This window comes from Garra rufa, chromosome 3 (genome assembly GCF_049309525.1).
Source record: "Garra rufa chromosome 3, GarRuf1.0, whole genome shotgun sequence".
Lineage (NCBI taxonomy): Eukaryota > Metazoa > Chordata > Actinopteri > Cypriniformes > Cyprinidae > Garra > Garra rufa.
Window position 1 is genome coordinate 23830540 of NC_133363.1, and position 26174 is coordinate 23856713.

General features: G+C 35.7%; 1 protein-coding gene across 4 annotated transcripts in view; it reads right to left on the reverse strand.

Annotated features, from left to right (window-relative positions):
- Positions 1-391: 391 nt before the first annotated feature.
- The window catches only part of armc9 (armadillo repeat containing 9), a 60923-nt gene continuing 35140 nt past the window's right edge, over positions 392-26174 (reverse strand). For all 4 annotated transcript variants that reach the window (XM_073835838.1, XM_073835837.1, XM_073835836.1 and 1 more), the window contains 4 exons: positions 19211-19347; positions 16520-16628; positions 10551-10732; positions 392-955 (listed from right to left, as the gene is read on the reverse strand). In XM_073835838.1, the coding sequence (XP_073691939.1) occupies positions 933-955; positions 10551-10732; positions 16520-16628; positions 19211-19347 (451 nt within the window). In that variant the 3' untranslated portion in view covers positions 392-932. The remainder of the gene's footprint in view (positions 956-10550; positions 10733-16519; positions 16629-19210; positions 19348-26174) is intronic.

Here is a 26174-nt window from a genome sequence, read left to right on the forward strand (position 1 = left end):
AAGCCAATTATAAATAGTACCTTCATTTGTTCCAGAGAAGGTGCTTTACATTAATTTACCATTTATTCACATGCTTTTCCTAAGTACTTCCGCCTTACAAACGTGATATGTGAGACAAACAGCTAACTAAATATCTGAAATAAGAAAACAAACAAAAGAGAGGATTAATGAACCCAAAATAGAAGCATTGCAGACGTGTTTCGACACGAGTTCACTTGAGATTTCAACACCGTTGTGCTTCATTTGCGCAGATGTTCAGGCACGACACACAGTAGGACTTCTCATCTTCTGCCAGTTTTGATCAAAACATTATGACAAAATGAATGTTTTATACAAGCAGGACATTTTTGTATAAAATTTATTAGATTTTATGTACAAAAATCTTCACAATTTATGACTTCAAAGATCACAAACTACGGGTATAAACATCAATCCTATAGTTTAAAGTTTCCTGTATTAGTTTCCTCCATCAGGCCTATTTCACACAGAACAATCATGCAAAACAAAGTACAGAAGTTTAATGCCTAAAAGGTAGACAAAAGCAGCGATAACAATAAAACGGCATCAAATCACACGCGGAACACGGAAAACACAATTCAGGGTGACCTGTGTTGTGTTTTTTAATCAAACAGCTTCCTCTGAGCGAGGGTGGTCGAGGTTCAACAGTAACAAAGCAGGAGCGGAGCGGCAGGCGTTCGGAAGGTTGTGGGATAATGAAAGTACTTGTTGTGATTATTGCCCAAGTGTGTTGTGTTACAGAGGCGCACTGTGGCAGGGGCTGAAAGGCCCTCCGAAACCACAATCCTCAGCTTTGTTCTGCAGGCCCACGGCCGTCTCCTTTGGCCTGACCACGATAAGAAACTTGGATGCTGTTACAGGAAGTTGGATGCTCCTCTGGCGATAGGCTTCTCCTGCTGAAAGCTTCTCTTTTTTCATTTTCTATGCGACTGGCTGCCTGGAGGGTGAAAAGAAGGTATGGAATATCATAAACACGCCCTGCATGTTTAGAACTGGTTTAGTCAGTCTAATTAGCAGTTAAGCTGTTTATTCCTTATGAGGGTGGAGAGGAGAATTTGTGGTTCTGATAAGAATAAGAATGTAATTAGTCGCTGTAAAAGATTATTACATTTTCGGATAAACCTCGAGACGGGATAAAATTCAAAACTACTATAATTCAGGGGCCGTAACCGACATAGGCATTAATTAATACACCCAATAATTTGCAAAGCGCAACATTTCCACCCCAATATTTGACATTCTTGAGCTGCTCTGTTGCCATTATGCAACACTTTGTCTGACGTTTTTAGGTTGGTCTGCCTTGGGGGTCTGACAGCGCACGTCAAATAAATGCATACATGTGCATATTTTAAATGTATTTAAGTAGTTTGGAATGAATACTTGCCAACTGGAATTAGATGTAGAATTTGCTTCTCTGTTCTATTTTTTCCAAAGTTTGAGATGGCGTTTTTTCATCATGTTGACATATGCAACTTATTAGATTTAATTAATTGTCATTTTATGTAATAAATTGAGTTGAAACATAAGCTATGCATATTTTTGACATGTTTTGTGAGATTCATCCCTCTAGCAGTTGGGTCATGACGAGTTTGACAGCTGTTTTCAGTGGTCTTGACTGATCAGATTGTGGTCTGAACAGACACACCAGCTGCCCTTTCCTGTTTGTAACATTATGATCGGTAAGATAGAAAAGATGATGGAGCACTTAACAGGAAGTAAACATAATGTGGAGCCTTGACCATTTGTGCATTAGAGAGGAAAATTGATTTTCCAGTAATGCATCTGTAAAGTTCAGCAGCGGGCAGGAAGGAGTAACACCAAACGCAACACAGGCAAGACTAATCCCATCTGATTTGTGAGACACTGGATTGATAAAAAAATATAAATCAATATTTGAGACAGTGAGAAAGAAATAGTGAAAGCAGACATGGATAGAATGAAAAAGAAAGACATGTAAATGTGATCAAATAAATCAGCGAATTAATGTAAACTTTGATTTTATAACCACAATATAAACTGTATTTGAATAGAGTAAATGTTGACATTGTAAATGTCAAGACATTGTTAATATTTTATTTAAACACTTTAACCATCAACCACAAGAGCAACAAACTAAACTCCCTTCCAACTAACCAGAACTCTTAACAAACACCTGAAACATTTCTTGGAAATGTTTTACTTGAAACAACTCAGAACACCCTAACAACCGCCTAAAAACAACAACTCAGAACACCAAATCAATCATTAGTACACCCTAACCACACAAAAAAAAAAACACCTTAAACACTAAAAACATTGAAGAACACCCTAACAACCACCAAAAACAATGTAAAAACAATCCATAACACATTAGCAACCACCTAAAACACTGTAGCAACAACCCAGAACACCCTAAATAACTACCCAGAACACCCTATTAAACACTAGCACATCCTAAAAGAATAGCAACCACCACAACAGCATAACAACTTAGAAACCACCTAAAACACGGTCAACCACTAGAACACTATAATCACTCTGTATAAAACACCGTAGCAACAACACAAAACACCCAAATCACTACCCAGAAAACCATATCAACCACCCAGAACACCCTTGCAAAAAACAAAACAAAAAAAAAACAAACAAAAAAAAAACAACAGAAAGCCCTATCAACCATCTAGCAACATCTGAAACACCCCAGCAACCACCCGAAACACTGTTAACAACAATCCAGAACACATTAGCAACCACCTAAATAACTGCAGCAACAACCTAGAACACCCTACCAAAACAACAGAAAGCCCTATCAACCATCTAGCATCATCCCAAACACCCCAAGCAACCACCCAAACACTGTAACAATCCAGAAGACTTTAGAAACCACCTAAATCACTGTAGCTGAACTAACCCAGAACATCCAAATAACTACCCAGAACACCCTATCAATCACTAGCACACCTTAATCACCCAACACCTAGCAGCATCCTAAACACCCTAGCAACCACCTAAAACACTGTAACAACAATCCAGAACACCTTAACAACCACCTAAAACATTGTAGCAACAATCCAGAACACCTTAGAAACCACCTAAAACATTGTAGCAACAATTCAGAACACCCAAATAACCTCCCATAACACCCTCAGTCACTAGCGAACCCTAACCAACCAGAACACCCTACCAACCACCCAAACCCTGTAACAACAATCCAGATCACCTTCGAAACCACCTAAAACAATGTAAAAACAATCCATAACACATTAGCAACCACCTAAAACACTGTAGCAACAACCCAGAACACCCTAAATAACTACCCAGAACACCCTATTAAACACTAGCACATCCTAAAAGAATAGCAATCACCACAACACCATAACAACTTAGAAACCACCTAAAACACGGTCAACCACTAGAACACTATAATCACTCTGTATAAAACACCGTAGCAACAACACAAAACACCCAAATCACTACCCAGAAAACCATATCAACCACCCAGAACACCCTTGCAAAAAAACAACAAAAAACAAAAACAAAAAAAACAGAAAGCCCTATCAACCATCTAGCAACATCTGAAACACCCCAGCAACCACCCGAAACACTGTTAACAACAATCCAGAACACATTAGCAACCACCTAAATAACTGCAGCAACAACCTAGAACACCCTACCAAAAAAACAGAAAACCCAATCAACCACATAGCATCATCCCAAACACCCCAAGCAACCACCCAAACACTGTAACAATCCAGAAGACTTTAGAAACCACCTAAATCACTGTAGCTGAACTAACCCAGAACATCCAAATAACTACCCAGAACACCCTATCAATCACTAGCACACCTTAATCACCCAACACCTAGCAGCATCCTAAACACCCTAGCAACCACCTAAAACACTGTAACAACAATCCAGAACACCTTAACAACCACCTAAAACATTGTAGCAACAATCCAGAACACCTTAGAAACCACCTAAAACATTGTAGCAACAATTCAGAACACCCAAATAACCTCCCATAACACCCTCAGTCACTAGCGAACCCTAACCAACCAGAACACCCTACCAACCACCCAAACCCTGTAACAACAATCCAGATCACCTTCGAAACCACCTAAAACAATGTAGCAACAATCCAGAACATCCAAATAACTACCCATAACACCCTAACTAACCAGAACACCCTACCAACCACCCAAACCCTGTAACAACAATCCAGATCACCTTCGAAACCACCTAAAACAATGTAGCAACAATCCAGAACATCCAAATAACCTCCCATAACACCCTATCAATCACTAGCGAATCCTATCTACTCAGAACACTGTAAACACCTAAAACATTCCAGAACATCTCAGCAACCACCCAAAAACACTGTAGCAACAACCCAGAACACCATATCAATCACTAGTACACCCAAACCACCCAGAATACCTTAAACACCTAAAACATTCCAGAACACTCTAGCAACCACCAAAAATACTGTAACAACAATCCAGAACACCTTAGCAACCACCTAAAACACTGTAGCAACAACCCAGAACATCCAAATAGCCTACCATAACACCCTATCAATCACTAGCATATCCAAACCAACCAGAACACCCTACCAACCACCCAAACCCTGTAACAACAACCCAGAACACCATATCAATCACTAGTACACCCAAACCACCCAGAATACCTTAAACACCTAAAACATTCCAGAACACTCTAGCAACCACCAAAAATACTGTAACAACAATCCAGAACACCTTAGCAACCACCTAAAACACTGTAGCAACAACCCAGAACATCCAAATAGCCTACCATAACACCCTATCAATCACTAGCATATCCAAACCAACCAGAACACCCTAGCAGCCACCCAAAAACACCACTGTAAAAAACAGAACACCTTAGCAACCACCGAAAAGAGTGTAGCAACAGCCCAGAACACCCAAAGAACACCCTATCAATCACTAGCACACCCTAACCAACCAGAACACCCTACCAACCACCCAAACCCTGTAACAACAATCCAGATCACCATATCAATCACTAGTACACCCAAACCACCCAGAATACCTTAAACACCTAAAACATTCCAGAACACTCTAGCAACCACCAAAAATACTGTAACAACAATCCAGAACACCTTAGCAACCACCTAAAACACTGTAGCAACAACCCAGAACATCCAAATAGCCTACCATAACACCCTATCAATCACTAGCATATCCAAACCAACCAGAACACCCTAGCAGCCACCCAAAAACACCACTGTAAAAAACAGAACACCTTAGCAACCACCGAAAAGAGTGTAGCAACAGCCCAGAACACCCAAAGAACACCCTATCAATCACTAGCACACCCTAACCAACCAGAACACCCTACCAACCACCCAAACCCTGTAACAACAATCCAGATCACCATATCAATCACTAGTACACCCAAACCACCCAGAATACCTTAAACACCTAAAACATTCCAGAACACTCTAGCAACCACCAAAAATACTGTAACAACAATCCAGAACACCTTAGCAACCACCTAAAACACTGTAGCAACAACCCAGAACATCCAAATAGCCTACCATAACACCCTATCAATCACTAGCATATCCAAACCAACCAGAACACCCTAGCAGCCACCCAAAAACACCACTGTAAAAAACAGAACACCTTAGCAACCACCGAAAAGAGTGTAGCAACAGCCCAGAACACCCAAAGAACACCCTATCAATCACTAGCACACCCTAACCAACCAGAACACCCTACCAACCACCCAAACCCTGTAACAACAATCCAGATCACCATATCAATCACTAGTACACCCAAACCACCCAGAATACCTTAAACACCTAAAACATTCCAGAACACTCTAGCAACCACCAAAAATACTGTAACAACAATCCAGAACACCTTAGCAACCACCTAGAACACTGTAGCAACAACCCAGAACATCCAAATAGCCTACCATAACACCCTATCAATCACTAGCATATCCAAACCAACCAGAACACCCTAGCAGCCACCCAAAAACACCACTGTAAAAAACAGAACACCTTAGCAACCACCGAAAAGAGTGTAGCAACAGCCCAGAACTAGCACACCCTAACCAACCAGAACACCCTACCAACCACCCAAACCCTGTAACAACAATCCAGATCACCTTAGAAACCACCTAAACATTGCAAATCAGACAAATCAGAACACCTAAATAACTACCAAGGACACATTATCATTCACTAGCACACCCTATCCACCCAGAACACCTTAAACACACAAACATTCCAGAACACCCCAGCAACCACCCCAAAACACTGTAAAAATCCAGAACACCTTACCAACTACCCCAAACACTCTAACAACCTAGCAACAACCCAGACCCTAGCAACCACCCAGAAGACCAATGACAATTCATACAAACTAAATAGCCAGACAAAAACACATTTATGTTCCCCATCAGCAAGTGTCTGCTAAATTAATAAATGTATAAATTATGGTACTTAATTTATGCAGAATGGAACCTAAATCAGATTAGAATGAAATTATCACTCACTTATACTACTTGGGTTATAACCAAGTACCCTTCACTTTCATCAGCTAACTGAAATGAAACATTACTGCATATGTAAAGACGTCTTAGAAGAATCTCCAAGAAACACTATGGTTTGACGTCATGGCAGCCACAGCTGTACTGCAGCTGTACTTCATACTGTTTGACATCTGTTCCAATAAAAACAAGGACAAGCGAGTCAACAAATAAAGACACGTTAAAGTGTTCCCTTATCTCAAGTCAAATATCTTCATATTTGCTTTAATAGTCGTTTCCTTTTTTGACATATTATTATCTCCATTGACTGTCCTAAAGCCTTTACTACATTATTTACTGTTCATCGTTTTAGGTTAATCATCACTTAATGTCAAATAATCGGAGCCTAAACTGTTAACAACTTCTGTAACCCAAGCTTTTCCTTGTGGAATCCAATACTCTGGGAACATCGGTCAATCTAAACTACATGAGTTCCATTAAACCGGTTCCCTTCATTGTTCTCATGTGATTTATATGGAGATCAAATACAAGGAGAAACATGTTTTATGACGAACACAAGACAAACAATACCTAACAAGAAAGAAACAGAGAGGCTGTCAGACAAGTTGACACTGTATGGGCAAGAGCACCACTTCAACACGCATTATGTCCTCTCTGTAAATACATTCACATTGATTGATTTATCACTTTACATGAATTGCTCTGTTTTTGTAATGATTGTTTTAATCATTAAGTTATCAAACTGCTAGTCATGCTAAAAACATGCTAGTAACTTCTAAGTCACGCTAGCAACATGGTAATCACGTTAGAATCATGCTACTAACTTGCTAATCATGCTAGAAACATGTTAGAAACATGCTAACAATCTGGTAATCATGCTAGTAACATTAATTATGCTAGCATCAGGCTAGCAACTTGTTAATCATGCTAGAATCATACTAACAACATGTTAGTAACATGTAATCATACTGTAAACATGCTAACATGTTAATCAGGCTGAAAACATGCTATCAACTTGATAATCATGCTAAAATCATGCTAATTATGCTAGAAACATGGTAGCAACTTGCTAATCATGCTAGAAACATGTTAGCAACTAGCTAATCATGTTAGAATCATGCTATCAACTTGCTAATCATGCTAGAAACATGTTAGAAACATGCTAACAATCTGGTAATCATGCTAGTAACATATTAATTATGCTAGGATCAGGCTAGCAACTTGTTAATCATGCTAGAATCATATTAACAACATGTTAGTAACATGTTAATCATACTATAAACATGCTAACATGTTAATCAGGCTGAAAACATGCTAACAACTTGCTAATCATGCTAGAAACATGTTAGCAACTAGCTAATCATGTTAGAATCATGCTAGCAACTAGCTAATCATGTTAGAATCATGCTATCAACTTGTTAATCATGCTAGAAACATGTTAGCAACTTGCTAATCAAGCTAGAATCATGCTAACAACATGTTAATCAGGCTGAAAACATGCTATCAACTTGCTAATCATATTAACAACATGTTACTAACATGTTAATCATACTATAAACATGCTAACAACATGTTAATCAGGTTGAAAACATGCTAGCAACTTGCTAATCATATTAACATGTTGCTAACAAGTTAATCAGGCTGAAAACATGCTAGCAACTTGCTAATAATGCTAGAAACATGATAATCATATTAACAACATGTTACTAACATGTTAATCATACTATAAACATGCTAGCAACTTGCTAATCATGCTAGAAACATGCTAGCAACTTGCTAATCATGTTAACAACTTGTTACTAACATGTTAATCATACTATAAACATGCTAACAACATGTTAATCAGGTTGAAAACATGCTAGCAACTTGCTAATCATGCTAGAAACATGCTAGCAACTTGCTAATCATATTATCAACATGTTACTAACATGTTAATCATACTATAAACATGCTAACAAGTTAATCAGGTTGAAAACATGCTAGCAACTTGCTAATCATATTAACATGTTGCTAACAACATGTTAATCAGGCTGAAAACATGCTAGCAACTTGCTAATCATGCTAGAAACATGCTAGCAACTTGCTAATCATATTAACAACATGTTACTAACATGTTAATCATACTATAAACATGCTAACAACACGTTAATCAGGTTGAAAACATGCTAGCAACTTGCTTATCATATTAACAACATGTTCCTAACATGTTAATCATACTATAAACATGCGAACAACATGTAAATCAGGCTGAAAACATGCTAGCAACTTGCTAATCATATTAACATGTTACTAACATGTTAATCATACTATAAACATGCTAACAACATGTTAATCAGGTTGAAAACATGCTAGCAACTTGCTAATCATGCTAGAAACATGCTAGCAACTTGCTAATCATATTATCAACATGTTACTAACATGTTAATCATACTATAAACATGCTAACAAGTTAATCAGGTTGAAAACATGCTAGCAACTTGCTAATCATATTAACATGTTGCTAACAACATGTTAATCAGGCTGAAAACATGCTAGCAACTTGCTAATCATGCTAGAAACATGCTAGCAACTTGCTAATCATATTAACAACATGTTACTAACATGTTAATCATACTATAAACATGCTAACAACACGTTAATCAGGTTGAAAACATGCTAGCAACTTGCTTATCATATTAACAACATGTTCCTAACATGTTAATCATACTATAAACATGCGAACAACATGTAAATCAGGCTGAAAACATGCTAGCAACTTGCTAATCATATTAACATGTTACTAACATGTTAATCATACTATAAACATGCTAACAACATGTTAATCAGGTTGAAAACATGCTAGCAACTTGCTAATCATGCTAGAAACATGCTAGCAACTTGCTAATCATATTATCAACATGTTACTAACATGTTAATCATACTATAAACATGCTAACAAGTTAATCAGGTTGAAAACATGCTAGCAACTTGCTAATCATATTAACATGTTGCTAACAACATGTTAATCAGGCTGAAAACATGCTAGCAACTTGCTAATCATGCTAGAAACATGCTAGCAACTTGCTAATCATATTAACAACATGTTACTAACATGTTAATCATACTATAAACATGCTAACAACACGTTAATCAGGTTGAAAACATGCTAGCAACTTGCTTATCATATTAACAACATGTTCCTAACATGTTAATCATACTATAAACATGCGAACAACATGTAAATCAGGCTGAAAACATGCTAGCAACTTGCTAATCATGTTATAATCATGCTAGCAACTTGATAATCAAGCTAGAATCATGCTAGCATGTTAATAACATGCTAATTATGCTAGAAACATGCTATCGACTTTTTAATCATGCTAGAAACCTGGTAGGAACTTGCTAATCAGGTTAACAACATGTTAGTAACATATTAATCATGCTGGAAACATGCTAACAATATGCTAGTCATGATATAAACATGTTACCTATCTATCAAACATTAAGCTTTTAAAACTGCTTTAAACTTCTATTTCAGACTGAAAACTTTTAAAACTTGGAAATCTTTTCAAACTTTTTTTAAACTGTTCAAAGTTAGTCTTTGTTTCTGTTTATTATTTATTTGCATATTAGCTCTGTTTAGTTTTTTTCCTCTGAGTACTAAAAGAATTATTAACGCAGGTGTGAAGGACTACAGAGGAATGTGAACCGGAACTGTTAGCGACAGTCTTTAAGCGTAGTAAAATCACTGTAAGTAATGGTCTGTTGTGGTGTATTTGCTTTATAGGTACAGCAAGATCCCACAGTGATGACACCCAACATTTACATGAGAATAACACTATATAACAAAGGCGTGTGTACTTAAGCTGAACACATACAACATGTCATCACTATTTAAACGGAAAGGGATTCGCAAGGATAGTCCTCAAATATGGGTGGGATTGGTGAGTGTGAGATCCCGTAGATAAGATAAACACATAGAAGTTTTGTTTGAGAGTTTCACTTTTATTAAGAAAGTTGGGTGAAATACTCACTCTGTTGGCTGGGCCGCCCGCCGGAGCCCCCCGCCGAGCCAGGCCTGCTGCCGCTCTGCTGGGGCTCGCTGTTTGAGAACTGGGGGGCCAGCGGAGGCAGACGAGACCTGCCAACACTGCCTGCGTCACTGTCAGGGGTGCGAGGAATCTTTGCCCGGCTTGCAAAGCCTACGTTCTGGCCACTAGAAGGGAGAGAACGGAAGAGATGCTAGTAACTTTACATTTACAAATTTGCCTTCGTCCAGCGCTGCTCAGCGTGACTAGCAGACTTGTTTGAATCCATTTGCATTTGCTTCTCAATCAAATATATCTAGTTGAAGGACTTTTAGACACTGTACTGTAACACAAAGCTAAAAATAAAGAAACGTATGAAAAGCCTGTTTTGCCACTGAATTAAAAAAAAATGTCTGAAAAATGACTTTTTATATCACAATTCTGACTTTTTCTTGCAATTGTGTGATATAAACTTGCAAGACTGATATGTTGTGAGAACTTTGAGTTTACAAAGGCACTGATGTATTTTAAGATCAGTCAGTGCAAGTTTCTTTCAGTTGAAACAGCTCAGACTTACATTTTAGTCTGGGATTAGGTTAAAGCCTTGTCTGTGAAAGCAGGGATGAATCTACGGTGGCCGAGAGAGCTCAACACGTTGCAACTTCAGAAAACACATGCAAACAGAAAAAAAACAAACAAATAAATAAAAAAAAAAACATCTTCATCAAAGCGATTTTGGACAGTTTCATCAAATACATCAATTTGTGCTACGAAGCCTTTAGAAAAAAAACAAAAAATGTCATTTTACTTGAATTAATCTGTAAATAAACTTTTTTTTATAAAATTATACAAGTATAAGCATGGTTCATGTAGGCATATATGTTCAAAGTAAATTAAGAATACTGTTAACTAATATTATTATTAATTATAAAACGGTTAGTTCCATTCCTCAATTCTGATTGGTCAGCAGCTGTGTCGTATTCATGATACGGCACTGCTATGACCGCTTCACTCAACGGTTTTGTGTATCATTGAACCCCCTTAGCAACCACCCTTAGCAACGTAAACACAGCTGCAGCAGTTAGGGACTACTTTTTAAAGCGGAAGGCAGTTAATGATTTTACTTTATGAAAACGTACAACTTAATATATATAAATTAATATATATTTTTGATTTTAATATTTTTATTGTGTGGTAACCGTTTTATAAAAGCAATAAGGTACTTGAGGCCGTGCTGTATCATGAATAAATCACGGCTGAAGGGGTTGCAGGCACTCCGCTTCGCGTCGTGCCTAACAACGCCCTTCAGCCGTGATTTATTCATGATACAGCACGGCCTCTCGTACCTTATTGCTTAATTAGAGGTGCTTGTGAAGCAAGGATAGCTACAAACATGCACAAAACTACACATGTACATATTTATTCGTATTATGATTTATTCTTAACAAAAAGTGAATGACACTTGAAACCTGTGCAAGGGGTTTGTGTTATTTGAATCAGAGTATGAAGCAGTCACGTGGTTGTGTGCGAAAACGAAGCTTCGGACGTCACAGGTCACGCGGTTATGGCAAAACGAATCAATCTCCGGTACAGTGCTTCACTGTGAGATGTTTCGGTTTTTTGATACAAGCTTCGGTGTCACAACATTTCCGTTGTGCTCTGTGCTATTTGCAGCGCTTTTTTTGTGTTTGCAGCGTTTCCGTATTTGTGTTTGCGTTGCGAGGATTTGCAGTGCCTGTGTTGTCAAACTGATGAAGACGTTTTTTTTTAATTTTTATTTGTTGTCGTTTTTTTTCTGTTTGCATGTATTTTCTTAAGTTGCAGCGCATTGAGCTCTCTCGGCCACCGTATGAATCTCACAATTCTGACTTTATAACTCACAATTGTGTGTTATAAAGTCAGAATTACGAGATACAAACTCGCATTTGCGAGAAAAAAGTTAGAATGGTGAGAAACAAACTTGCATTTGGCAAGAAAAAAAGTTAGAATTGACAGAGTTGCGAGAAATAAAGTATATGAAGCTAAGAGTTAAAGTATTTCTCATATTACAAACTGTTTTCTGGTAAGCCCAAATTATACTTAACTTTGGCGTGAAACACTTAATAAATATATAGAATAGTAACTGCGACTTTATATCTCAATATACTTTTCTCTTGCAATTCTCAGTTTATATGGCACAACAATGATTTTTTTTGTCTCAGAATTGTGAAATAAACTCGCAAAATAAAATTGCTAAATAAAAAAAGAGTGATAATTGCTAGATGTTAACTCTGATCTTTTCTTCAGAATGCTGAGCTTACATCTTGCAAATCAAAGGTACAGTAATTGTGACTATCTTGAAATTTCTGAAACTGTCAAACAATCAACCCTGTTAACAAAAGTATTTGATCAAACATTTAATCCGAAATTACGAAAGTCATTAAAACGATCAAACATTCAACCGTTTTGCCAAAATTATTGAAATGAAACATTCAATCCTGTTACAAAAGTTATTTAAACAATTAAATATTTAACGCTGTAACCAAAATTATTGAAATGATCAAACATTCAACCCAGTTATGAAAGTTATTACAATGTTCAAACATTCAACCCTGTTACCAAAATTATTTAAACGACCAAACATTCAATCCTGTTACAAAAGTCATTTAAACGATAAAATATTTAACCCTATTACCAAAAGTATTTAAATGATCAAACATTCAACCCTGTTATGAAGGTCATTGCAACGCTCAAAGATTCAACCCTGTTACTAAAACTATTTGATTAAACATTCAATCCTGTTATGCAAGACATTAAAACGATCAAACATTCAACCTGATTACCAAAATTATTTTAATGATCAAACATTCAACCCTGTTACCCGTTACCGTAATTCAAATTTTTTGGAATATGCATTGGCAAAGCATTGCCATCTTTGTTTCCGTATTAGAGTTTGCTATTGTGCCCCTTGTGGTAATGTTAAGAATGCAACACCAGGGTACCCCCAGCATCCTCCAAATGAAATTCAAGGCTTTTTAAGACCTTTTTAATACCATTTCAAATTAAATTCAATGCCAACTTCGTACCCATTCCGACAGAAGTATGAGGGGAAAATGTCAAATCTGTATAAATTTTGAACCCTAGAAAATAATTATGTACAAGTGGGCTACTTGAATTAAATTAAACATTTTATTTAAATTATCAGTTATATTTAATACATACGCAACAGCGTAACACACATTTGATTTGTAATAAACAAATAAATTTGAACTTCGCAGCTCTGCTGCCTTGGCTGCAATTTTTTCAATACACAAATATCAAGCAAGTAATTTTATTTCACTATTTGGTGTATCTGCAGAATTTTTAAATATCAATTTAAGGCAATTTATGACCCTTTTTGAGAGCTGCACAAGTAAAATGAACAGTATGAGTAGGATTGGACAGTGTAATGTAGAATATTCAGCAATAAAATGGCATGATTTATAATTCAGATACAGGTACACACAAAAACAAAATAGCTTATACAATGCCATTTCAGCATTTATACCATTAAAAGGGATAAATTGAGTATATAGTTTATTTCTATATTTAAAACATAAATATTACTGTCTTAATTGTTTAGATATTGAGAAGGCACATTAACTTCTTTCACATTTACAACTCTTTGTGGTTGCTGCATAAAAACAGGTCGATAATTGCAATCATTTGACAAACAGCTGAAAAAATGTGGAAATAAAATGTCATTCTCCGTCACGGGGGGGCGCTTTAGGAGCGCTGAAATATTACGGTTTCCCTAGTAACGGCTGTATACAAAACAGCATTGACGCAGTTTTATCAGACATGAAATGAAAATGCCAACGACATGTTTCTGAGGACAGTCGGTTCCCTTCAGATACATTCATATAAAGACATCCGTGTGGCGTTTTGACCTTAAAACGTGCAGTACCTATGTTTTTATTCAATGACATCATTGCCTTTTGAAGTATAATCCAGCCCTATCGCGATTCTCGTCTTTCCCTCCCCAAATGTTAGACCTCCTAAATTATAATTGACATTTCTTATGCTATTTAACATATTTAAAACGTTTAATGGCCTTAAGTTTGATACAACTAAATTGAGGAGTTTTTGGACCTGGCAGGAGCCCTCTAACTTACTTTACGATAGCCCGTCTGGCTGGCAGTTCAATTTATTGTAAAACTGTAACGTTAAATGGTGGAAGAGATTTGCCGTGCTTCCACAGTTTGATACAGCTGATTTATAACATTCCCTGCAGATGGGCTGTTTTTGCTGCTCATAGGAAATTTTAAATCTGAACCATCTCCAGATAAGTGAACCATTGTTTTTCATTTTACTGACCAGTATGTTTTCTGTGTTGACCGGCGTTGCGTGTTCCTGTTTCCTTCTGTTTCGCGCAGAACCCGCACGCGCATGTGTGGCCTCAAACCATATCGATATGAAAGATATTGGATAATCCCGCATCGCGTTGGGGAATCATATACATATATCCCCAGAACTCGATTTTCCGCCCAGCCCTACCTAGTAACCATAGTAACGGGTGCGCACGCTTTCGCGCTTTCTGCTATGACGTGAAGCGCGAGGTGCACTCAGCTTTACGCTGCATGAATTTTTAATTAACCTACATTAGTAACAGTTAATTTTGTTACGGTATGATCTTAATCCTAGGAAAGGCAAAAATAAATAAAATAAGACCTTTGTAATGAAATCCAAGACTTTGCATACCAAATTCAAGGCTTTTAAGGCCTTAATTTGAGATTATCAAATTTAAGACTTTTATAAATGCTTTTAAGACCCCGCGGGTACCCTGAACACATACTTACACTGCATTATGAATTACATTCTAGTATGTCAAAAAGCAATACTGCGTAGAACATACCGCAATGATGTTTAGCATGCACAGTTAGGGGTTGTTCACACAAAATGCATATTTGCCTTTAAAAATACAAGATCCAGGGCAGTGGAATGAAGGTATAGAGCCACATTTAATTTTTTTTTTTTTAACTATTTGTAACTTAAGCACCATGTTTTTTTTTTTTTTTTTTAATGCAATATGCTGCAAAAGATGCAGGTTGTAATGTAGCAAAAAAAAAAAAAAAAAAAAAAAAGCTCGTGTATAAATTTAAAATGTGTAAAAACATATATTGCAATGACACCACGCATGCAAAGTTTGGGGCTTTCCACACAAAGCGTGTTTTTTGCATTTAAAACCACAACACGCAAGACAGTGGAATAATACAAAAAACCCGGCAAGATATAGCGACAGTTTTTTTTCTTTAAGATGAACTATTCTTATTTTGAGCACCAAGTATTTAGAATGTGCTGCACCTGAGAAGCTACAAAGGTGCAAGACAAAAACACAGTACAAGCACAGAGGTCAAACACATCCATCTAGTGCATATTTACATCGAAAAACAATGGAAATGCAAAAATGTTTTCAGTGTGAACAGCCCCTTAGACAAGTTTGCGGGCTTATATTTACATGCTTCAGGCCTTACTAAATAAATGAGATGCACAATTTGGCAGTTTGCTGGATGAGAGTAAAATTATAGCTTTATATGAGAAAATGTGAAACAAGTGTGTTCACAGGGTTATTACATCCACGGGTCTCCAGGAGTCAGGTTGGACAGGGATTTGGGAAGGAAGGGACCTGAATCAGCCCTTTGTTTAGTAGTTGTTTGATTCTCTTGAAAAAGTCCTGTCCTGTGGCATTGCTGACTCAAGGTTCGATGCCTCGCTCCCACCCCCAAATTCCTCTGGTCTCTCTCCAGCTCGCTGCCTTCCAGAGCCAAGTTACAGCCTGTGACACGCTTGATAACACTGGATCCTGTGGACCCTCGCATTTTAGATATGCCTTGCCACACTGAGCATGGAATGTCGCACCCAGATCCTTAAACCTCTTGTTAACGTAACACTGTTGTGGAAGATCCCGAGATGGGTAACGTTGGGCTAAAAATATACGTAACGCGCAGCAAACCCACCTGTACGGGTGGCCGTTGGTGTTGTTCTGGCCTGGTGGAGGTATGCGTCTTTCCGGGGATCCTGTGAGCCCTGATTCCACAGAGGAACGCCAGCATTCCGAATCGGTTGCTGATTGGAGAAAGACCAAAAGATGTCATGGACACCTCACACGCGGCTGACATCATTAACACACACACGCCACAGTGAAGGACCTAAGAGCTGTTCACTTTCACAAGGAAATGCAAAGTGGTCTAGAAGAGATGTGCTATATGGTTACTGATCGTAAGGAAACTGAATAAGAATAGCTGCTAACAGAGAAAGTCTGTGAGATATAAATGAAACAGGTGCTCCATAATTTTGATGATATAGAGATGATGTAAGAGACTTGCAAAGCAGATTCTACGTTCAATGTTATTGTAGAACCAAAACGATCCATTTTATTGTGCAATCCACAGATAGCTTACAGATGATTGTCTGATGACTTTTTAAAGCATTAAAACACTTCCTGCACTGACCACATTTACCATGTTTAACTATTCATCCCTGTTACCAAAGTCGTTCGAACAATCAAAATTTTAACCCTGTTACTTAAGTCAATAAAACGAACAAACATCCCTGTTACCAAAGCCTTTACCCTGCTCAGCCTTTACCAAAGTCATTAAAACGATCAAACTTTTAACCTTGACCAAAATTATTTAAATGATCAAATATTCAACTCTGTTACCAAAGTCATTCAAATGAACAAAAGTTCAGCCATAACCAGTCATTAAAACAATCAAACTTTCAACTCTGTTACCAAAGTCATTTAAATGATCAAACATTCAACCATTACCAAAGTTATTAAAATAAGAGTTCAGCCTTTACCAAAGTCATTAAACGATCAAACATTCAACCCTGTTACCAAAGTCATTAAAATGATCAAATATTCCACCAAATAAATGATCAAACATTCAACTTTGTTACCAAAGTCATCCAAATGAACAAAAGTTCAGCCATAACCAGTCATTAAAACAATCAAACTTTCAACTCTGTTACCAAAGTCATTCAAATGATCAAACTTTCAACCTTTACCAAAATTATTTAAATGATCAAACATTCAACCATTACCAAAGTTATTAAAATAAGAGTTCAGCCTTTACCAAAGTCATTAAACGATCAAACATTCAACCCTGTTACCAAAGTCATTAAAATGATCAAATATTCCACCAAATAAATGATCAAACATTCAACTTTGTTACCAAAGTCATTCAAATGAACAAAAGTTCAGCCTTTACCAGTCATTAAAACAATCAAACTTTCAACTCTGTTACCAAAGTCATTCAAATGAACAAAAGTTCAGCCTTTACCAGTCATTAAAACAATAAAACTTTCAACTCTGTTACCAAAGTCATTAGAATTATCAAAAGTTCAGCCTTTACCAAAGTCACTAGAATGATTAAACATGCAACCATTACCAAAATTATTTAAATGTTCAAACATTCCACCCTGTTACCAAAGTAATTAAAACAATAAACAGTTTAGCCTTTACCAAAGTCATTAGAACGATTAAAAAAATAAAACCCTGTTACCAAAGTCATTAAAATGATCAAAAGTTCAGCCTTTACCAAAGTCATTAGAATGATCATACATTTAACCATTACCAACATTATTTAAATAATCAAATATTCACCCTGTTACCAAAGACATTAAAATGATCCAACATTCAAACCTGTTGCCAAAATCAGTTAAATGATCAAACATTGAACCCTGTTACCAAAGTAATTAAAACGATTAACAGTTTAGCCTTTACCAAAGTCATTCGAACGATCAAACATTTAACCGTTACCAAAGTCACTAAAAAATGATAAAATATTCCACTGAATTACTAAAATTATTTATATGATCAAACATTCAACCCTGTTACTAAAGTCATTAAAATGATTAAAAATACAACCCTGTTACCAAATTCATTAAAATGACCAAACATTCAACCCTGTTACCAAAGTTTAAAAAAAGACTTATCTGTTTTTATCTGTTACCAATCATCAAAAATCATCATACTTTCAGCTCTGTTCCCAAATTAAAGTTCAAGTTCAACCGTTTACAAAATGTATCCCCGCTTAATTAAAAAAAAAAATAACTACAACAACAATCCCGCTTTACTATTTGTGCTAATTTTTATGTTTTACGTTTATTTTTATTAATCATTTATTGTATTCAGTCAAATCAGTATTTTTAAACTCTATTTAGACGACCCATATTTTCATAGCAGGGTTGAAAAAAAGGTAAATCTAATACGAATTAAAAAGAGAACAACTTGAGGCAAACAAATAACATTTTCTACAATTCTGAAAAAATCTTGAAACATAACAATACATGCATGACTAAAGCACTTCGTATTTGGCTTTGTCTGATATTGTGGTTTGATGGTAGCGTTCTCAGACAAACCCTCGCCTGCAGGCGCTGAAAACCAGATCAAAGTGATTTCATCAGGCTGTGCATTTGGAATGGAAGTGAAAGGACCATGAAAGCACAGTCCAGGCTAAAGGCCCCGGAAATTAAATCATTTTAGGGAAACATTGAAAATGTATTAAAGTTGGAACTATGATCTCATCTTCACGAAGGGTTACAAAACAATGACATTGGACAATAGGTAAAAGAACATCACAAAACTTATCAAAAGTAATGCTGGAATACATATTTTAATATTTGACAGTCAACGGCACACATACCCAATGTTTGATGGTTGGATTCAGCAGTGCTGGGGCGGCTGCCGGTGCGAGTAGGTGGGCGGGAACTAAAGCGAGAATGGACGGGGCTATCTTCACTTCTTTGTCGGGTAACGCCATAGACTCCATCGCCACCAGCTCTGCACAGGCAAATACACATACACACATGTACAAACGTACATTACCATGTCCAACATGCCGAACATATATAATTCAATTGAAGAAACACTGAAAATTCAAGTTCAGAAAAATCAGTTGATAATCCAAAAACCAACTGTTCAGTAGAAGTCCTACTTATTCTTTATATAAATACGTATTTTTTATAATTATGTACTGACATGCACTTTGGAGGTAAGAGTAGGTTTTGGATAAATTATATATCCAAAGGTGGAATAAATTCTCACACATTCAAGGGCATAATCACAATGTTGCATTCTTTCATTCATAGCATTTTAAAGTACCAAGGTCAGAACAGCGAGAGTCACGCAACCAATTGTCTGCAGTCGTTCCCATCACTCATCCATATGCTTCAGGAGAAACAATGAGGATATATCCAACTTTGGATGAAGTCTTGCATATCCTGCTTGCACATTAACATTATTTGTCATGAGGGCAGAACTATTGACGTCTCCCCAAGGACAAAGATGAATATAGACACATTTGCACTTCTGCTGCGGGCGAGAGTCACTATGTTTGTAGTATCTTGTATAATCTCAAATTAAGATGCCTCTAAAAACCAATTAGTGGAATATATCTCGACAAACACCTCTTTCTTAGAGTGTAAAGCTAATGAACCCAATTCAGCTTCAATCCCCTCATGCTTAGTTTTTTTTACCCACAATTAAAATTTAAGTTTTATCTTTGTTCAATTTTAAAAAGTTTGCATTCATCCACTTTACAATGCTGCACAGACAGTTGGACAATCTTTCTATTACAACTATGTCTCTGGGCTCAACTGAAATATTTAACTGTATATCATCAGCATAAAGATGGTAATTCATGTCGTATTTCTGAATTATACTACCCAAAGGAAGCATATATAATGAAAACAAAACTGGCCCAAGGATTGAACCTTGTGGAACACCATATAAAACGTCATGATTCTTTGATGTACAATCACCTATATTCACTAAAAATGTCCTTTCTGTAATATACGATTTGAACCAATTTAAAACATTACCAGAGAGACCTGTAAGTTTTTTAAACTGTTTATCAAAATGCACTAACCAAAATTATAAACTCTTTTGTTTTTGCCCCTATTTTTTAATGAGCTGAACTCAAAGATCTAAGACCTTTTCTATACAAAAGGCCTATTTCTGTCAAATTTCTCTCCATTTTCTCTCAAATCTCTCAGATTTTCGCAAATGTGTCTAAATCGGTGTAAACATTTAGCCGTTGATTTCGATTTGCAGATCTCCATTCCACTATGTTAACCAATTTTAAGTAATGCTAGACTAAATTTTTTTTTACCTTAAAATCACAAAAAAAACATAAAATGTTTCATGTGAACTGGATGTAAAACATACAACCGTTACTAAAGTCATTACATTGATCAAACATTCAACTGTTACCAAAATATTTAAATGAACAAACATTCAACCCTGTTACCAAAGTTCTAAAAACGTTCATACATTAACCTTCTTACCAAACTCTTTAAAAAGATCAAACATTCAACCCCATTACCAAAATCACGAAAATGATCAAACATTCAACCCTGTTACCAAAGTTCTAAAAACGTTCATCCATTAACCTTCTTCCAAACTCTTTAAAAAGATCAAACATTCAACTCCATTATCAAAATCACGAAAATGATCAAACATTCAACCCTGTTACCAAAGTTCTAAAAACGTTCATCCATTAACCTTCTTCCAAACTCTTTAAAAAGATCAAACATTCAACTCCATTACCAAAATCACGAAAATGATCAAACATTCAACCCTGTTACCAAAGTTCTAAAAACGTTCATACATTAACCTTCTTCCAAACTCTTTAAAAAGATCAAACATTCAACTCCATTATCAAAATCACGAAAATGATCAAACATTCAACCCTGTTACCAAAGTTCTAAAAACGTTCATCCATTAACCTTCTTCCAAACTCTTTAAAAAGATCAAACATTCAACTCCATTACCAAAATCACGAAAATGATCAAACATTCAACCCTGTTACCAAAGTTCTAAAAACGTTCATACATTAACCTTCTTCCAAACTCTTTAAAAAGATCAAACATTCAACTCCATTATCAAAATCACGAAAATGATCAAACATTCAACCCTGTTACCAAAGTTCTAAAAACGTTCATCCATTAACCTTCTTCCAAACTCTTTAAAAAGATCAAACATTCAACTCCATTACCAAAATCACGAAAATGATCAAACATTCAACCCTGTTACCAAAGTTCTAAAAACGTTCATACATTAACCTTCATACCAAACTCTTTAAAATGATCAAACATTCAACCCCATTACCAAAATCACGAAAATGATCAAACATTCAACCCTGTTACCAAAGCTAAAGATCAAATACATAGTCACCACTGATAAGCTACTACTAAATATAATGTAGAGACCTTAATTTTCTGTAAAGCTGCTTTGAAACGATTTGTATTGTGAAAAGTGCTATAGAAACAAACTTGAATTGAATTGAATCCATCATTACCAAAGTTAATAAAACGATGAAACATTCAGCCATTACTAAAATGATCAAATATTCAACTGTTACCATCTACATAGGTAGATTCCTTATGGATCTCGATTTGTGGATCTCCATTACTCTATGTTAACCAATTTTAAGTAATTCTAGACTAATTTTTTCGACATTAAAATCACAAACAAGCATAAAATGTTCCTCTTGATGTGAAAAGGATGTAAAACATTCAACCCTGTTACCAAAGTCATTAATACGATCAAACATTCAACCCTGTTACCAAAGTCATTAATACGATCAAACATTCAACCCTGTTACCAAAGTCATTAAAAATCAGTGAACTTTTAGCCCTGTTTCCAAAATTAAAGATCAAACACAGTCACGACTTATAAGCTACTACTAAATATAGTGTAGAAACTTTAGTTTTCTGTAAAGCTGCTTTGCAACGATTTGTATTGTCAAAAGCTCTATACAAATCAACTTGAACTGAATTGAATCCAACCATTACCAAAGTTATTAAAACGATCAAACATTTAGCCGTTACCAAAATTATCAAAGAAGATCAAATACTCAACTGATATCATCTACAAAGGTAGATTCCTTATGGATCTCGATTTGCGGATCTCCATTCCACCATGTTAACCAATTTTAAGTAATGCTTAAGTAATTTTTTTTTTATCATTGATTAAGATTGAGGTTCTTACAGATCTGGCCATTAAAAATGCGTCTATTTTCACGCGGCAGCCTGCAATTCGGCACGCGTGGGCACGCGTCCTGCCGCAGCGGCTTTTTTAGATTTTTTTACAACGTTGTTGCACTTCATATAATATCCACCAGGTGGCGCAAGGAACAACATTCTGTAGCCAAACACCATGGCCAGCTCTAGGGGGCGTTGGTCACAAATACCAGTACAATAGTTCAATGATTCCTCTTTCCTGAAATTATGGTTCAAACCAATAGCAAAAAGATAGCCTATTCATAAGCAGGTGCAGTTGTATTGTTATTTTGTTTTCTTTCTTTGTTTTCCTGACGAACATTTATTAGACTGCATCGGAAACAGAAATGTTAATTTCGGTTATTTTATTTCTCCAACCGACAACTGACGTAAACCGCTAAATTCGTTTTCAGGGATTAATTATACACAAGCAAGAAGCAGCATAAACATCAGAACCTCACGTGCAGAGCTTATGCACAGAGAAAAACCCAATAAACCTATATATAATAATAAATAAATAAAATAGGCCCACATAAGAAATATATGTTTTTCTTTTCTGAATGAATAATAATTTAACAAATTAATAAGTAGCAAGCCTATATGCAGAATTTTAGGCAATTTCTGTGATGCGCCCTTAAACCAGCATCTTGTTTCAATTTTTTTTTTTTACAAATAGCCTACACGTTTTTTTTTATTTATTTTTTTTTTTTATTGTGATTGTACACAAATAACAGAAATATGTAAAATGTCATAGTTTTAAGCAATGCCGTACTCTTGAACGAGTATTGTAAGCTGTATCCACTTTATTAAGGGGAAAAAAATCAAGTGATCCTGACGGCGCCGCGGGCAGTTAAATTACTCGACCTCTTTCACCTTCAGAATAAAATACATTATATATTTCAGCGTTTTAAAGCAACATCAAATTAAGATATGCATGTTTAAGAGGTAGTTCGTCTTTTTCTTTTTCTAAGATACACAATTTTAGATACACTGACAATTAATTTGAGTAGAGACAGATAGAAATGGGAAGGATAAATATAAACTACAGTATTTTTGCGATTTTGGTGCTTAGAAATTTATTCTAAGCGGGCAGCGGGCGAATAATATAGTTAATATAGCGGGAGCGGGTGGATGCGGAATAAAACCTCGTGGAAGCGGGACTGGAAAAGCACTTTGTTATATCCTATAGACTATTTAGATACTTCATCATCAAGCAAAAATTTATTCATAAGCAGGAGCAGTTTTATTATTATTTTCTTTTATTTTTTTCCTGTTGAACTTTTATTAGACTGCATTGAAAATAGAAATGTTAATTTCTGTTTTTTTTTTTTTCCAAACGACAACCGACGCGTTTAGTTATTATTAACGACAAGATTGTGTTAAATTACATTTAAATTGAAACGTGGCTGTGACACATTAATAACAGTTAAATTCGTTTTGAGGGGTTAATTGTACACAAGCAAAAAGCAGCATAAACATCAGAACATCACGCGCAGATCTTATGCACAGAGAAAACCCAAAAAAGCTGTATGTAAAATAAATAAAAATGCCCATATGCGAAATATAAATTTCTTAATGAATAATAATTTAACAAAACGAAATAAAATAAAATTAATAAGTAGCAAGCCTATATGCAGAATTGTAGGCAATTTCTGTGACGCGCCCTTGAACCAGCATCTTGTTTACATTTTTTTTTTTTACAAATAGCATACACATCTGTTTTTTCGTTGTGATTGTACACAAATAACAGAAATATGTAAAATAGCATAGTTTTGAGCAATCCCTTACTCTTGAACGAGTATTGTAAGCTGTATCCACTTAATTAAAAGGGGAAAAAAACGTGATCCTGACGGCGCCGCAGGCAGTTAAATAACTGGACCACTTTCACCTTCAGAATAAAATACATTATATATTTCAGCGTTTTAAAGCAACATCAAATTAAGATATGCATGTTTAAGAGGTAGTTCCTCTTTTTCTTTTTCTAAGATACACAATTTTAGATACACTGACAATTAATTTGAGTAGAGAGGAATAGAAATGGAGAGGATAAATATAAACTACAGTTTTTATAGAGTTAAAAATTAATTAATTTATTTATTAGTATTATTACTATTATTATTTTGATTTGTTTTTGCGATTTTGGTGCTTAGAAATTTATTCTAAGCGGGCAGCGGGCGAATAATATAGTTAATATAGCGGGAGCGGGTGGATGCGGAATAAAACCTTGTGGAATCGGGACTGGAAAAGCACTTTATTGTTATATCCTGTAGACTATACTTCATCATCAAGCATGGGCGTCGGAAGCAAAATAAATGTGGGTGGGTCCTCCCCCAGAAAAATAAATTCTTTAGTATATGCCATTTTCTGTAGTCTGGTGCCTTTTATTTAATGTTTTTACACAATGCAAATACTCCATATTTACAAATATTACAAAAGACGGCTATACTGCAACATTTTCAGTGGCGTAAGTGATAATGCGAGTAACATATCGATTTTGACGCGGGAGACCCGAGTTCGCATCCGCCTTTTGGTGAAATCATTTTCGAAATGATTTGAATGAACATGTCTCCCTTTTCACTTATATCATATCGGAAAGGCATTTGTTTATTAGTTAATTAATGAAATAATTGAAAAGTTGAAATAAAGTATCAACTAGGGTTAGGTCACCTACCGTAAGTGTATCTGAGCACTATACTGTACTTTTAGGAGTGTTAATAATTAATTTTATTATTATTATTGTTGTTATTATTATTATTATTATTATTATTATTGTCTTTAGATTTGTTCTTACATTTTGATGCCGTACATTATTATGACGCACTGCCCATGCAGTTTTTTTTTTCTTTTTTCTTAAAAACTAATTGAAGTGAAAGGGAAGAAACCCATGTAGATTTGGCCTAATGTCCATAAATACTATAGCCTAGTATTATATCCTAATATAGAAAATAATTTAGACAATAGGCTCACTTTTCAAAACAATAAAGCTTAGCCTATATGACTGACAACGAATACAACAATTGTTAAGTATCAAATCGACCAGACACCGAAACAGTTTCTTTCCTCAGGCAATCCATCTCATGAACACTTGATCGTGCAACATACAACACTATACATTCTTTATTCATTTTCCGTTATTTATTTAAAGCACATACTTACTTCTATTCAAATGTCTTTGCTATTTTTGCACATTGTCTGTCTTGTATACCTCTATATTGTTCTTTTTATAATATGTATCGTCTTGTCACTGTCATTCTGTAGCACTTTGGAGCTCTGTCACAAAAACAAATTCCTAGTATGTGCAAACATACCTGGCAATAAAGCTCATTCTGATTCTGATTCTGATTCTGATTCTGAAAAGTGCTCCAGTGAGTTATGCAATTTTTTTCCACCTTTTTTTCTTTTTCTTTTTTTTTTTAAGTGGAAAAGTAGTTCTTCTATTTCGGAGAAGTTCATTAAGTCTGTCTCTTAACAGCTTCCAGTCACGAACTGCGGGTTGAATCTCCGACCAACGATCAGTAAAAGTTTTTTTTTTTTTTTTTTTTTTTTTTTTCTCCATCTTTAAACAGCTCCGATTTACATCATTTTAGCCTGGAACTAGGCTTAAGT